Genomic DNA, 16456 nt, shown 5'->3' on the forward strand with positions numbered 1-16456 from the left:
GGAGACTCAATGCACTGTGACCCATACATGTGGCCTCACTTGTAATTCGACTTTATTAAAAATGTAAACAAAATTAAGGTGCTAGCAAAATAACATTAAATTATAATTAGTAATCATTTACACAGGCTATCAATAGCAAAAATCTCAAAAGATATCTGGTTCTTAAAGGGGGAGGAAATAGGGGGTAACTGTAATACTGTCAACAATAAAAAAAAAGTTATCTGGTTCAGTATCTTAGCAGAGTCTTCATGTAACATAATTGTCAGATGCTCATTCACAGTCTGGTCCATGTTTGAGGGTTTTTGGTTTTTTTTTCACAGAATTTATATATATAATTTTAATGACCCTTTTCCTCCAAATAAATATTTTCAAGGCAGAGGCCTTTGAATTTATTCCATGTGACTTTGAAGTTACTTAAAGTTAGGCCTAGTCTTACCAAATTAGCCCCCATCTCTCTCCAACCATTCCTTTATTTTGAGAACAACAAAATCCCAATAAATACAGGGTTTGTGATGTATAAACCTGCAACGTTGTGTGGATTGCAAAACCTGGAGTAACCAAATGAGGAAGGGTGGCTTTGGAAGAATGGACCCCCAAAAGGAGCTCCCTTGGCATTGTTTTTCAATACAGAGGGTTCATTCTCTAAATCGGTTCATCTCTTGGTGAAGAAATTCTGAGTCCTGGGGAGCACAGGGACATCCAAAGTAATAATCAACATACAGACTGGCATTTTATGATTCGCAGAATGTTTTCACAAACACTGTTTGTCGCCACAACAACTTTGTGATGTAGGCGGGAGAGAGTCTCTCCGAGTCCAGAGAGGTCCGGCTCTTAGTTCAGGGACACACGGGAAGTCAGCCACTGACTCATGTGCGTGTGCTCCGGGAGGCGGTGGGCAGCGCGGTGGTGTGAGAGCAGACAGCTGGGGTCTGACGGCCAGATTCTCGGCCCTGGGGCTCAGAACCTTACTGTTCCCTCCTTTGTGTTAGAAAAAGACCATCCTCGAAACGGTCCTGAGTCCCAAATCTAGTAAAGGCAGATGACAGTGACTTGAAAAAGCAAAGGATGTTGTCTAGCCAGTCCAGGTGCAAGGTAGGACTTAATAAACTTTCTTCACGTGTGATGAGAATAGATTCCCAACCGAATCTGCTCCATGGACCAGCGAGAGGCCCAGCCTCCCAGGGAGCATCTCAGCACGGGGCAGCATTTCGCCACAACACTCCGGAGTTCCAAAGAACACTTCTCGTGAGAGGTTTTCCCCTTCCCTAAGGCATGACTTTCTCCCCAGTAAAATGAAGTCTTCACAGGACAGATTTCTTTCTTTCTTTCTTTCTCTCTTTCTTCCTTTCTTCCTTCCTTCCTTCCTTCCTTCCTTCCTTCCTTCCTTCCTTCCTTCCTTCCTTCTTTCTTTCTTTCTTTCTTTCTTTCTTTCTTTCTTTCTTTCTTTTTGCATTTGGATGGTTTGGGGACAATTTCCTCTTCCTCATTCCAAAGTCTTTCCTGTCCTGTGGTTCAATTCCAGGACTAAAGTAAAAAATCAACAGGAATGGTAACTGACTCTTCTTAAGCAGCGGGAACGAAGTGAGTGTGACAAAGTCCTGAGATGCTATCAAATCACAGCCAAGATCAACGTTAAAACCCCCCATGGCTCTGGGGCCTGAAGGCGTTTACTTCTTTGTGACATTCACTCCTAGGCAGTTCACTCCATGGACGGCTTGGAATGAAAGACATTTAGGTGAATCTGAAGGGCAAAGCTGCAAGGTCAAGGGGCTAGAAGACCCAACGCTAGTTCCTTTGAAACAGACAAAAGGCCTGCCGGCCATGGCTTTTGGAGGTAGCAGATGACTATAGCTGCATCCTGTTGTCCTAGAAACGGAGAGGAATCTTAGAGATCCCCTAGTCCAAGCTTCAACTGACAGACGTGGAAAGTGATGGAGGGTTGGATCAAGATCTCACAGCCTATTAGGAGCAGAGCCTGGGCTGGAATCCAGGTCCTCAGACTTCAAGTCAAGCACTGTTTCTGCGCCCCTGGCACTGCTTGGTCCTGCCTCCTCCACAGGGGACGGCAGTTTGTGACAGGTCTCAGCAGTATGAGCTCCCAACAGTCTCCCCTTTGAAAGCAACACGGCCAGAATCCAGGGTTACAAATTGCTGTCCTGGGCCTCACCACAAGCTCCCAGGAAAGATTCCAAAGTCTTTTAATAAACACTACGATGCCGGGGCCCTGCCCAAGGCCCCTTAGGACAAGATGCTGCTCTAGCTGTAGAGCAAGGCGGGCATCTCGAAGCAGAAGGGGCTGAGGCCACGGCTCCGGGGCAAGCTGTCTGTCTTCGGCTTCCCTCCAAGGTTGCTGCGGAGACTGTGTTCCTCAGGTCGATCTCTGCCCCAGTTTCTTCCAAGGGAAATAAATGGAGCATGTCCTGGAGAGAAGGACTGACACCAGACATAAGGAAGAGCAGATAAAGTCTGCGACTGACACGGGGACTGGCCGGGAGGCCACACATTCGGACCCAGAGCCCGGGAGGAAAGTGTGGTAGTGTCTGGCACAGAACAGGGTGAGATGAGACAGTGAGTAGTTTGAACAAGCGAGCATTGTGTGCTTTTGAACACCAACAACTCTGACCGACAGGCATGAGGGGGAGGGGGAGGGGAAGTTGTGACAACATTGGTCTGTGAGCAGGCAGAGCCAAGAAGGCATATTTAGCGACACCTATGGCTGAGATAGGACACAGTGAGCGATCGTGTCTGGAACATGAGTGGGACCGACCAGGCACAGTAAAGGGACAGACTGGCGACAAGAGACACTGTGCAGCAAGGGCGAATGCCAGGAAGGAGTTGGGAAATGAAAGATCCCTTCATAGGGGCATCTCTGGAGGAGGACCCCCAGTGAACAGGGGGGCCATCCTCTCCTCTGACTCCCACCAGCGCTGCCTGCTGGAATCCCGGAGGAAAAGCCCGGTGGGCACGGGGTGCCTGCCCCGACGGATGGACAGAAGGAACGCTCGGATGAAGAGAACACCAGGCGCAGTCACGCACGAGCAGCAGCTTAGGACCTGGCCCTGCTCGGAGGGATGGCTGTCTTCTGAGTCACTGCCCAGGGACTAAGTGTCACTGGGCTGAGCAGCCATCAAAGGAGAAGTTGCTGGGGGGAGGCACTGACTCTCCCATTGGACACCACATTCCACTGCGTCCCTGGAGAGGGGAGAAGACCACAGAACCTCGGAGTTGGAATGGACGCCACAGAGGACCTCGGGAAAGGGCCCCCTCCCCCAGTGCAGGAAACCCTCGCGCCACGCAGACGCGTGGTTGGTCAGCCCCTAAGGAGGAATCCCCAGTGCCTGGCCAGGACACATTATTTTTGAGCAACTTTAGTGAAAGAGCCTGTTGGTGTTATTAGACCAAATCTGTCTTCCTAGTGGAACTACTGTGCCCGCCAGGCCCACTTAAAATTCTTCCCTCTACTAATTATATCCTCCAAGTTTTTTCTCTCCAGGCTACACATTTCTCTAATGGTTCATCGTATATTTTGGTTTCCAGAACAGTCCCGAGGATGAACACTGTCCTCTGAACACAACCCGTATTTTATGATTATCTCTCTTGAAACAAGGTGCCAGGAAAGAGCACAGATGGACACAGTGAGCAGGACACACCATGCACTTTCCATCATCGGTTTAGTTAACTTCCATGACTGTGGCCGGCAGTAAGTTCATTTCTGACTACGGCAATATGCTCTTGGCTTATATTGATTTTATTGCCAATTTGCATGTTTTTGATACAAACAGTTGTCCATTCCAGTGGTTCTTTATTACATGGGAGCAGTTTATGTAGTTTGAGCCACAATATAGGGCATTACATGTGTCTCCGTTAAATGTCATGTTATCGATCTGGTATCCTTTTAGCTGACTGAGATCATTCTAAATCATAACAATTTCAACATTCAAGATGTGATTATTTACCACCAACTCAAACTAGACTTTGAGGACTTAACAAGCACATAGGAAGGTCAGATAATTTATTGCTGCCTAGATCTTTCAGTTTAGTGTCATCTGCCTTTTACATCAAGATAAAACAACTATTGATCAGGACAGGGCAAACACAGAGCGTCGCGGTGCGCTATGACAGGCTGAGACTGGGCCCGCCCATGCAAGGCTTTGTCCAATGCCTGGCTAAAGCATCTCTAATGCCAAGCAGAAAAAAAAACCTGTCCTAATAGAGAATGAAATTACTAGTAGTTGGCATGATTTATTTTTAATGAAATAACACTGACTCTTGCTCACAAATGGTTTGTGTTATAATTGTTCTAGAATTTTGGTAAGGTCTGTTTCAAGCGAAGAGCCCGCAGTTTCCTGAGTCCAGCTTTTAGAATGCCTTTAACAACTTGGTCAATATTTACTTGTCTCCAGGCTGTCCTCATTTTCCCAGTCCTCAAAAGAGCACCAGCCAGAGGTCTGATCCACCGCTCCCTTTAATCCCCTGAGATATAATACGCTTTGGCTCAGAGACAGTTAAATGTTTTCCACCAATCCTGGACAGCAACTTTCTCCTCATAATGTTCTCTCGCATCCAGTTGGGAGACTATTCTTATTGTAGCAGGATATGTAAGATTTCTTCCCTAAATAATGAGATCTAACTTGTTCTGGGTTGGCTACTTGCTCAGAACATAGCTTTCGATTCATCCTTGGTTACACACTTCCTCTTCCAGATTTTCCACGTGCCATTTTCCAGTATACATTCACTAGATCAGTGGTTCTCAACCTTCTGGTCCTTTAAATACAGTTCCTCATGTTGTGACCCAACCATAAAATTATTTTCGTTGCTACTTCATAACTGTAATGTTTCTACTGTTATGAATCATAATGTAAATATCTGATATGCAGGATGGTCTTAGGCGACCCCTGTGAAAGGGCCATTCGACAGGCAAAGGGGTAGCAACCCACAGGTTGAGAACCACTGCACTAGATAGATACTCAAGATGAGGCCTCATGTCTTTACATAACCCCCCTACACACACACACACACACATGCACACCATTTTTATCTGTCTCATTCACTGAAAATATCCATTAAAAGGAAAACAAAGGATGAATAGAAAGGAAGCAATGAAGGAAGGGTTTCTATTTCTCATTGGCCCAAAATACTTATTTATCATCATCATTATCAACATTAAAACTCCCTCCCATTAGTGCAGTACCTGTGTGTTATGCATTAATTCATGTATTTTATGCCTCTTTAACAGATAAGGAAACTGAGTTTCAGAGTTTAAATAATTTTCCCAAGTTTACTCAATTAATAAATGGCAGGATCTGACCTTATATTTACGTCATTTTTTTAATACCAATGTCTGCTTTTAATTGTCCTGATACATTGTCACTTGTCACCTTGAGAATTACCACTGCTACGTCCAGGGCTCAGGTGCTGCTGTCTCTAACATTTTCTTGTCCCATGATGATGAACTTTAGGGTAAAAGAAACATGTACAGGGCACGTATTTTATCTATCCCACCTGTGGGAAGCCTACAGTGTGATATGCCCCCCTTTTCACTGAAACACAGTGTGACTGAGACATTAACACAGCACCCTCCTGCTAACACCCCTGCCCACTAATGCAGGAACTTCGCCAAGTGGCACGTATGTTTCCTGTGATGCAGAACTGGGGAGGCTAGGCGAACGGAAAACCAACCCTGCAGAGGCAGAAGGAAGTGAGGGAGGACAGAGTCAGAGGAAAAAATCCAGGTTAATAAACATAGCAAAGACAGGGGAGCGAGGATGGAGGACAAGGCAGGAAGAGCCACAGAGTTGGGTGTACAGAAGGCTCCAGAGCTGTGGGGAGGATGGAGGAGGTCCTTTGAGAAGTGTTTCCAAAAGGTTATACTAGCTGTCTCATGTCATCTTGGCAGAGATTAAATAAAGGTAGACACAGACAATAGTATGGTCATTACCAGAGGAAAGAGGGTTGGGGGCAAGTAGAAGAACGTGAAGGTGGGGGATAAATGGTGATGGAAGGAGACTTGACTTTGGGCAGTGAACATACACTACAATATACAGATGATGTATTATAGAATTATACACCTGAAATCTATATAATTTTATTAACCAATGTCACCCTAATAAGTTATGTAATTTTTAAAAAAGTTTATGCATAATAAGAAATATAAATATAACAAAGGCTTTAAAATAGCTACAAAAAAGAAATGACTGATATTACTGTGGACTTGCTAATGGGAGCCTGGTGTTACTTCTTTTTATTCAGGATACATCAATTTAGCCTTTGCCAAAGAGAGGAGTCATGGAAAAAGAAGGACAATGGCCAAGCCTCTAACGGAGAACTCACAACCAACTCCCTCTGGACAGGGCAAATGGGGACTTGAGAACAATGACACTGTGATCTTATGTCCTGGTTGTCCTGTGTCATTCTCACCTTACCCTAATGTACCAATCTAATTGATAACACAAGTTTAATGCCATCTGCCTTTTACATCTGCATTCGAGATACAAAATTATGGCCCAATATGCTCACGCCAAGAGACCAACTTCCAGCACAACAGATCACACTCAGTGCATGTGACTTTAACACTAAGTGAACCCCTTCCACTTTCAACTGCAAGGTCACCCTACTAACTCAGCCAAGGAAGCAGCTGAGTGCAGCAATGTGAGCAGTGAACGGGAGACGGGAACCTAATGCCTTGTTAGCCTCCCCCCATGGGCGACTCTGATGACATAGTCCTTTTCCTGTGCCTCCCTTGCTCATTTTTTAAATGAGGAGGAGGATTATCTATAAGATCCTTTGCGGCTCTGACATTCTGATTGTGTGAGTAGCAGAGATGGTGGGTGACAGATACAAACCTTCTGATTGGGCACCAGCTGTGTGTGGGACTGTTCTCCAAAGCTGTGGGTAATTGCTTCAAATTTGGCTTTTAATTTTCTATTGTTAGTATCTGATACTTTCTATTCTGTGTTGGAGGGAAAAAGTTTCACTGGAAACACAAGGGGGTGTAATTTTTGGATTTGTATTAAAGGATATGAAAGGCCTCCATTTCTGAATCTGTGAAATTACACTGCAAAGCTGTTAAGTGTATCTGGGTAGGAGAGGATAGGGGCTGAGATGCCACAACTTAAAATGCAGCGAGATCACAACTGTCTCTCCTCAAACATATGCTTGATCAGAAACATTGGCAGAGTCGCTCAAAATCCCTGATGCAAAACATCATTACACACTTCTAGGAATATATCCTAAGAAGCCTGAAACACAATCAGAAAGAATATATGCACCCCTATATTCATAGTGGCATTATTTATAATAGTCAAGACTGTAAACAGCCCAAGTGCCCATCAATAGATAATGGATAAAATACCTGTGGTACATTTACATAATGGAATACCATGCAGCTATATAAAAGAAGGATCTTTAACCCTTTGAGACAGCCTGGAGGGACCTGGAGAGTACTATGCTAAGTGAAATAAGCCAGTCATAAAGGTTAAGTATCACATGATCTCACTTATATGTGGAATCTAAGTAACAAATAAACTGACAAACAAAATAGACATTGATGCATACAACACACTGACATATTTCAGAGGGAAGGGCAGGACAGGAAGAGTTTAAACAAAGAACTTATATGCATATATGCATAAACCATGGACACAGACAATAGTGTGGTGAAGGCCTAGGGAGGGGCAGGGTGGGGTGGAGGGGGTAAATGGGACATCTGTAATACTTTCAATGATTAAGATAAAATTTAAAAACATCATTAAAAAGAATCTCCAATATTTTAACAGAAGTATTTTTAAGTACAGTTCTTGTTTTCATAGTTTTGTAAAAATCCTCTACAATTTATGAAGTATTTTTATACCTTTTCCCATATTTAATCTTCAACACAAATCTGCAAGGGAAGGAGGATACAGAGTATTTTAATTTAGAAGAGGAAGTAGGTCAATGTATGTGGCCTGGATTGAATGATAGGGAGTGATAGGTCCATTGCTATAAATCAGGCATTCTGCCTCCCGAACCTGGAATTCTGTCCATTAGGAAATCATTTTGGGGGTGGGAAGAGTTTTGTGATGAAGTTTAATAGTTGATGAAATCAACTTATCATTACCTGTGTTCCAGAAGAAGAAGAAGGAGAAGGAGGAGGAGTTGGAGGGAAAGAATCGCCAGGTAAGTAATCTTTCACAAAGGGGTCCCGAGACTATGTGTATCAGAATTAACTTGGGTCCCTGTAACAAATACAGATTCCCAGGACCCACACCAGACCTCTGACAGCAGGGTGCCAGGACAGAGGTCAAGTGGCAAGAGCAGAAATTTGCATTTTAAAAAGGTGTCCTCAGGTGATTCTTATGCACGTGGGAGGATGATATTCCATGAGGATGATATTCTACTCATCCCCGAGGCAGAACTTAGACCCAGAGACGTAGGTGGCAGCAAAGAGAAAGGCAGGAGAGTGGGAAAGGCCAGAGGCATTTAAATGCACCCAAACAGGTTAGCAAAGGGGATGTTTATTGGTTTTCATGATATTGACGATGAAGAAATGAGAAAAGCCTTGGTGATGATCATAAATATGAGAAGGCAAAAAAATGTAGAGAGATGCACCAGCAATATATTTTTAGATGTTCTTTACTGATAGAAAAATAGGATGTTTGGGTGTAATGGCCCGATGAAAACTAACTACATTGTCTGTAAACAGTGAGCGCACACACTATGTTATCAGTAAGTTACATTACTCAAAAGCAATGCCTTGGGTCAACTGTTTTATTTGTCTTTAGATTCACTATCAACCAAAATAAAATGCTAACTCTGGGAGACTATTTCCCAAACATGGGATGTGTTCCACAGGTGCTATGCCAACCAATGGGCACAGCACTAAATAATTTGAATTTCAATAAGGAATTCAATATTTCTTTCACTCTTTCTGATTATTATTTTTAATCTCTTTTGATTCTTTTTTAAAATTTATTTTCACAGTTGACATATAACAGTATATTAGTTTCAGCTGTAGAATATAGTGATTAAACATTTATAGACCTTATCAAGGTGATCTTTCTGGTAACTTTAGAGAAAGACTCAGTTTGGCTGCTCTCTGGCTTTCACAAGCCACTCAGACCCAACCAATGGAGAGCAGGCCTCAGGCTCAGAGACTTTCACAGGCAAATAGGACAAAGTTAAATTTTAATAATAATTTATGCAAATATTAACTTTTTGTTTCCATTGCATTTATTTTTAATCATCTTCTCTACAAGGTTTTGCATTTAAGATCATGCTACAGAGTTTCCTTTACAAATATATTTTAGAGTAAAAGTGTATTTAAAGACAATAGAAAGCAGATATGGTAAAATCTTGGGAAGGCAGCAGGTGAGTGACAACAGTCCCTATCAGATAATAAGAAAACTGAATTGCAGACAGCATAATGTCTTGGCAAGGACATAAACCAACACATCCCCTGGGCGGAAGCTCTAGCTATCTCAGGTCACAGCTTTTTCTGCTATTTTGTGCTACTTGCAGAAAGGACCACAAATAGCTGAGTCTGTGTAGTTTGGGATGCCTAACCTTGTGGCCTCGGGACAAAATGTATTCCCAGGGGCTCTTTAATTCCATCATGAGCCTCAGCTATGCCCATCTTTCAACAAGCCAAAGTGCAAGATCAAATCAGTGGGCATGGCTTATTCTAATCCCAATGCATCTGCTTCCCTCCTGCTCCACTGACAAACCAATGTCCTTCGGAGATTTATTTATTTATTTATTTATTTATTTATTTATTTATTTATTTGCCATTGCCTACCATAATTCCTAAATGGCAAGGGATTGGAACATGGAATTTTGGGGGATCTCACGGTTTGCCTGCTTTTTCTGCTAAACTACTTCTATATGATGGAACCTAAAAACATCTAGGAGAAAAAGCCTTAACAGGATGGACCCGTAAGGAAAACAGCCGACATTTATTGAGTGCTTACTATGTGCCAATGACTGCTAAATAAGCAAATCATGGCCTATCTCACAGAATTTTCACAATCATCCTACTCCATACGCTCTAGTTGAGTGGAATGAGGCTTAGTTACTTGCCCATGTCAAACATCTAGGGAGAGTTTGAGCCATGATCCAGACCAGCCCATCCAACACGAAGTCTCACTGCATCAGCATCAAGAAATGAGCACCTTCACCTCACAGGCACCCTGGACTCCTAGACTTGGCAGGTTGAAAAAATCCTGCTCTTGAGAAGCTGCCTAGAGGAGTGAAGGGTGTGTCAGGTGCATAAAAGTCCTTAAGATCCCAGGGAAGGAGCTGAGCTTCCAGAAGGAGAAGGAGAAGCAGAGGGGAAGAGAGCCCAGAGGAGGAAGTCACTGTTGTTACTCAAGACTGAGGGGGCGGGACCAGGAAAGTTGAGAAGGCTGCACTGAAACCACACCTTCAGGAAGAGTAGGCTCCTGACAGGCAGGAAAGCCAGGAAGAGCTTTTGAAGCAGCAGAAATAATAATCCCAAGGCAGAAGAATCCACTACTTATTTGAGGAAAACAGATCAGTCTTGCATAGGGAGTTAGGCTGGGGGAAGAGTTGAAGGAAATGAGCTGGGAAACCAGATTGGGTTTAGCCAGAGAAGCTTTGTATGCCCTTCATGTCTGCCCACGGCAAGTCACTCCATGTTGTTCAGGGTTATTTTACTCAACTCAGTTCAGCCAGCATTTACAGTTTAGAATCCTACCTGCCCGAACGGCCTTTCCATTCTCTTGAATGAGACATATGAAATAGCTTCTCTCTCCATAGTTATATTGTACACATAGTCCCAAAGAAAATCAGAGGTAGAAAAAGAATTATAATTTGCAACACTGTCGAGGGAAGGTCACTTTAAAATCACCAAATACATGAACAGCCTTGAGTACCATCCTAGAGCCCAGCCTTCTGGAAAGCTCTGGAAGAAGAATGCAGAAGAAGTTGTCCAGGATGGTCTGATTGTGTGTGTGTGTGTGTGTGTGTGTGTGTGTGTGTGTGTGTGTGATGTGTGTGTTTGGGAGGTGGGGTGGGTAACGGAATCCAAAAGCAGGCCTTGAACCATCAAAAAAAGTGAGATGATAAAATCTCTACGATGTACTCTTTAATGGCAGGAATCTTGCCTGTCGAGAGCCCTGCTGAGTCTCTGCTGCCTAGAACAGTGCATGGACCATACTCAGCATGTAATAAAAAGGTAATAGATGAACGAATAAGTGAGATTTAAGGTTAGAAATTCTGAGGCTTGGATTCTGATCTTTACCAGCAAGATTGAAGCCTTTTGGGTTCAATATTCTTGTCTGTTTAGTGGTCTATTTGGGTTATTCTTAACAAGACTTTAACAACTTCATGGAAAGGCTACACGAAACATTGGCGGGATGGGGTCAGTGGTCATGATTTTGTGACTGCCCCCCCACCCCACCCCATATGAAGATCTGTTTTGATCAAAGCAGTTGTAGTTTTACTGTTCACAGGTCCAAGGAAGAGTCTACTGGAACAAAAGATTTCCACACCAGAAGAAAACTATTTAAAAACCACTGGATTGCTGGAGCTCTGTTGTAGTCTCCAGCTATAAAACGCTAAACTTTAATGATGCTAATATACAGGGAAGTAAAATCTGACCAACCTTTGCAACAGCTATGGCTGTTCAAACAATGGAATGCCTTGCTTTGGATAATAATGAGGAGCTGCCCCTCACTGGCAAGAGGGACAGCAGCTCCCTCCCAGATAAGTGGTTGAAGAGATAACTGCACTGGTTGGGATACTTGAGCAGATCACTTCTCAAGTCCTCTCTGTGCCTGAGAAGCAAACGTTTTGTATTCTTTCAAGAGTTTTCAGATAACTAGCAAGGGGCATAGTTTCATGGCTAACAGCAAGGTTTTGGAACTAGACGAACATGCATTAGAATCTTGGCCTTACCACTCACTAACTACAGGACTCTGCCGAAGGTACTTGATCTCTCTGTCTCAGTTTCCTCATTAGTAAAATGAGAATAATAACACCTGCTCAACAAGATGACGCATGCAATGCTCTTAGATCAATGCCTGGTATATGAGCCAGTGCTTAGTAAATTGTAGATTCTAAGATGATGATGATGATGAAGGTAAAGATAGTGATGACTAGGCTAGAACTTCTAAAACCAAATAATTCCTGATTATTTTACTTGACAATCATATACATGCACATATATGTGTATACATATGTATGAACATATGTAAATACATGTATATTTGTGTGTATGTGTTCACACACACATACTCCTTTCTCCAAAGTCAGAAACTTAAAGCAGGCAATGCTAGTTGGCAGAGGAAAAAACTATTATCCCAGCCAGCAAAGGAAGTAAAAGTCTAAAAAGGATAACAGGAACATAAGCAGACACCATATATATGTTAGGCTTATAAAAATACAGATTCACCCATTTCTTAGAGAATAAAAGGCTCTCTAAGAACAATTCTAAGTGTGAAATATTTCGAAGAATCTTGTTAAAAATAAACTGCAATAGGCACAGAAATGAGAAAAGACTGTCCTAGAATCTCTTTGTGGAAAGTAAGTTCTTAGCTCTTTGGTTGAATAGAGCCCCTCCATTGGTTTGTTTATGTAACCAGAAGCCTCTCTTTGGGTTTCCTCACACAGGGGTGGAAGCTGGCTTCCCAGCACTGTTCTAGGACAGCAGCTGGAAGGTCCCGCACTGCTCCTTCTCCACGGTTCCTCTATCCTTGCAACTAAAGTATGTTTCCTTCCCCTCTGAACTCACTGCTCAGGAACTAACCTGTCCCTTGTCAGGAGGATGTAAATGATGGCGATTTTGACACCTAAACATTTCCCTTCAGACCCTGTGCTGACAATGGACCAGTGTTCCAGAAGCAGGAGCCTGTCCTACTAGCCTGTGTTCCTGACAGCTGCCCAGAAAGATGATGAAGAGGATAACGAGAGCACAAGGTATCAATAACTTTGCGTTCCAGGCTCTGTATGTATAGTATCTCACATGACCCTCACAACAATCTCATGAGGCTAGAACCACTTCCACTTCCATTTGTCATGGAAGAAACCAAGGCACTGAGAGGTCAAGAAACTTGCCCGGGACCACACAGCTTCAAAGTGGCAGGACCTGAAGTCCAGCAGACACGAAGCCCTGTGTTATTAGCCACCAGTGCCCTGCTTCCTCCTCCACTGGCATCCTGCCTTGGCGTTTTCAGAGCCTGAAGTCCTGGCCCTAACTCTCTCCATGAAGAAGGAAGAACATAAAAACCAGATTGAGGGCATGTCTCCTTAATCACAGCCTAGGGTTCCTTCACCCTACAAATCTTTAAACAGTAATTCTGTTCATATGAAGGCCTCCAACAACAGACACATATCCTGATGGGTGGATATGACAATATTTTCCTCCAGTGGAATCTTGGGCATCAAGTCAGCCGTGTAGCACTGAGCACCTATAGAGCCCAGGATGTAGTTCTGCCTTAAATTTCTCTAAATTCCCCACCAGCCAGATAGCCAGAAGAATCATAAAGCAGAAAAGAACGGCCCCTGACATTGACCGTATTGCCTCTGACATGCCTGTTCCCACTGTAATCTTTCCAGGTCTCCGGCTTCCACCAAACAAAACGTGAGGCAGGCTGAAGTGGGTGTTACTCCCTTGTGTTGCACTGCGCTGTGGGAGGGCTCTGGCGGTTCTGTAACACACTGTCACAAAGGAAGGGTCTGAGAACATCTTCAGTCTCCCAGCCCTCCCTCAGTGATGCTAATGATCAATGTTTGCAGTGACTGACGGTCAGCTACCCGTCTAAGTGCAGGGTGGTCACCCGCCTCTTTCCTCTTCCTTTATGAGAATTCCCTAGTAAGGCAGTTGTGCACTAAAACGTGCCGTGTCCTAAATTAAAATACGTGGTCTTGAACCTTCTATCCTTTGATCCTACCTCTCCCCCTTAGCCCCATGCTGAACAAGCTGGGTCCCTCTTTCCCATAAGAGCCCTCGCATCCAGAAAAACAGTGCTTATTACATTGTTCTTCATCTGTCATGAATTCCACCAAGAAATCACGGTGTTTACCCTCTTCTGAACACACTCCAGTTTGTCGACACCTGGTATGGGCCAGGGACCTGCATCATTCCACTGCGGACTACACTTCGTTTACACGGGGCGTGGTTTTCTGGTGGCTCTCTCAGTGTGCTTTGGAGGCGACTCCTTCCTGAACAGCTGCTCTGACTAAATTGGGAGGGCTGTGTCCCTGCCAAGTACACGCTGTAAGGGAACATGCTCATAGAGCCTGCCTGTGGGAAGGGCTTCTCTGCAAGGTTACTGCCTGCACTCTAACCACACAAATGCAGGGCCCTTCCCCCAAGAAACACCAATGGCCTTCAACAGCGTTGTTTCCCTTATGTTGTCTTGGGAATGGATGGAGATGAAGAGGGCCCACATGGCGCTGGGCTGCACTGCAGTGGGCCGATAAAAGCATCTGCTCCTCCTGGCATTGCCAGAAGACCTCTCCTGCTGTGCCCTGGCAGAGGGGAGGAGGTTCTTTGTTGCTCTTTGTTGCGAAGCCCAGAGGAGTAGTTTCAAGCAGGGTTCTTCAACCTCAGCATTATTTTGTTGGAGGGAGGGGTGCTGTACTGCGCATTGTCAGATGTTTAGCAGCATCCCTGACCTCTATCGCCGGATGCCAGTAGCATCCACCGATTGTGACAACCAAAAATGCCTCCAGACACTGCAAAATGTGCCCTGGTAAACAGAACAGTCCCCGATTGAGAACACAGGGAATATAGCCATTCATATTCTAACAACTATGTATGGTGTCAGATGGGTAATGGATTTATCACTTCATAAGATATAAAAATGTCTAAGCACGATGTTGTACACCTGAAACTAAGTTTGTCATGTGTTATTGAAAAACAAATCTTAAAATTTTTTAAAAAAATATTGAACTATTTTGGAAATAAATCATTGAGGAAGAGAGAGAGAGAGAGAGAGAGAGAGAGAGAGAATTACTGCTTTAAACCCACACTATCTCAGTAGTTTTAACACATGGAGCTAGGCCTAAACTTGAAGCATTTTCTATTTCAATTTCCTCATTTTATTGGTGCAGAGAGATGATGACTATGAGGTGATCGAAGAGATGAGAGACAGGCTTCCTGCTGCTTCCATGGCACCAGTGGTTCTCAACCCTGCTGCCCATCAGGGCTCCTAATAATACGCATTTTTGGTCCCCACCCGGACTGATTAAAATAGAATCTCTACAAGTAGAACCCAGGCTCAGGTGTTACGTAAGAGCTCCTGGGTGACACTCGTGTGCAGCCAAGGTCGAGGGTCAGAGCACCACACCACACTGTCTCAATTCTGGACCTCAGATAAACCACCTTGGGCATCTCTGAGCTGAGTGTTGTTTGTGGACTTGCCCTACAGGGTCCCATGCCCTGTCCCCTCTCTACCGTGGGCACCAGTCTCAGAGGGCTGCTACACAGAACCCTAACACCCCAACAACAGGTGCACGTGCAGAACCAAAGGAGGAATATATGCACACAGAATATACCCAACTTGGACATGGTTAGCATGTCTTTATGTTGGATCATAGAAATTCCTAATTTAAAAGCCATAAGACATATTCAAAATAATAGTCTCAACTGTTCAGCACAGGGCATGATGTACCCAGGAAACAAGTCTTATCTCATGTTACTTAAACAATTATTTATACACAGTGTGATTAAGTTAATTCATTTCTGGCTTTTCTTCTAGCAGAGGGAGCGCTGCATTCCTTGTTTAAAGAGCAGTGAGTAGAACACAGAGATTCCCACTGACTCCTTTCTTAAGAAATGCTTATCAGGAAGCTGAGAAAATAACTAGATAAGGTTGTTTAACCAAGATAGGAGTGATACTATATATACAATCATAATAACAGCAATTGTACCAGCTTCCAGTCACTGAGTGCTTGGTGGGTAACAGGAGCTTGGCTCAGCTCTGCACATATGTTGTATCATATTTAATGTTAACAAAAACCCTAGGACTGTGGTCTGCAAACCGCAGCTCACAAGCCACATGCGGCTCTTTGGCCCCTTGAGTGTGTCTCTTCTACAAAATACTAAGTGCGGGCGTGCAAGTACAGTGCAATTGAAACTTCATGGCCCATGTGCAGAAGTCAGTATTTTGTGGAAGATCCGGTATTTTGTGGAAGAGCCTCACTCAAGGGGCCAAAGAGCCGCATGTGGCTCGTGAGCCACGGTTTGTTGAGCCGCAGTTTGCCGACCACTGCCCTAGGAGATAGGTTCTAATATTATCCCTATTTTATAGATGAATAAAGAGAGACCCAACATTTATCAATAGTAAGTGACAGATGTTAGGACAGTAACCCAGGGGTGCCAGACTCTAGCACCTACGACCATTAGGTTACACCTGGTGGGCTGTCCCTTCGATAACATACCAAAGTTCACCTCCTCTAAGTCAGAGACAGGACTTTTCTTGACACTATGTCTCAGTGGAGGGGGTAATGGTTAAGC

General features: G+C 43.9%; 1 protein-coding gene across 6 annotated transcripts in view; it reads right to left on the reverse strand.

The window, feature by feature from the left end:
• The window catches only part of HTR4 (5-hydroxytryptamine receptor 4), a 141873-nt gene that overhangs the window by 22446 nt on the left and 102971 nt on the right, over positions 1 to 16456 (reverse strand). For 2 of the 6 annotated variants that reach the window (XM_081091843.1, XM_081091846.1), the window contains one exon: positions 1429 to 3192. The exons of the other annotated variants lie outside the window; for them this stretch is intronic. In XM_081091843.1, coding sequence (XP_080947969.1) covers positions 3102 to 3192 — 91 coding nt within the window. In that variant the 3' untranslated portion in view covers positions 1429 to 3101. Of the gene's footprint in view, positions 1 to 1428; positions 3193 to 16456 lie in introns of those variants that run through there. 6 annotated transcript variants of the gene reach the window in all.

Source organism: Myotis nattereri (genome assembly GCF_964212035.1).
Source record: "Myotis nattereri genome assembly, chromosome: 5".
In the NCBI taxonomy this organism is placed as follows: Eukaryota; Metazoa; Chordata; class Mammalia; order Chiroptera; family Vespertilionidae; genus Myotis; species Myotis nattereri.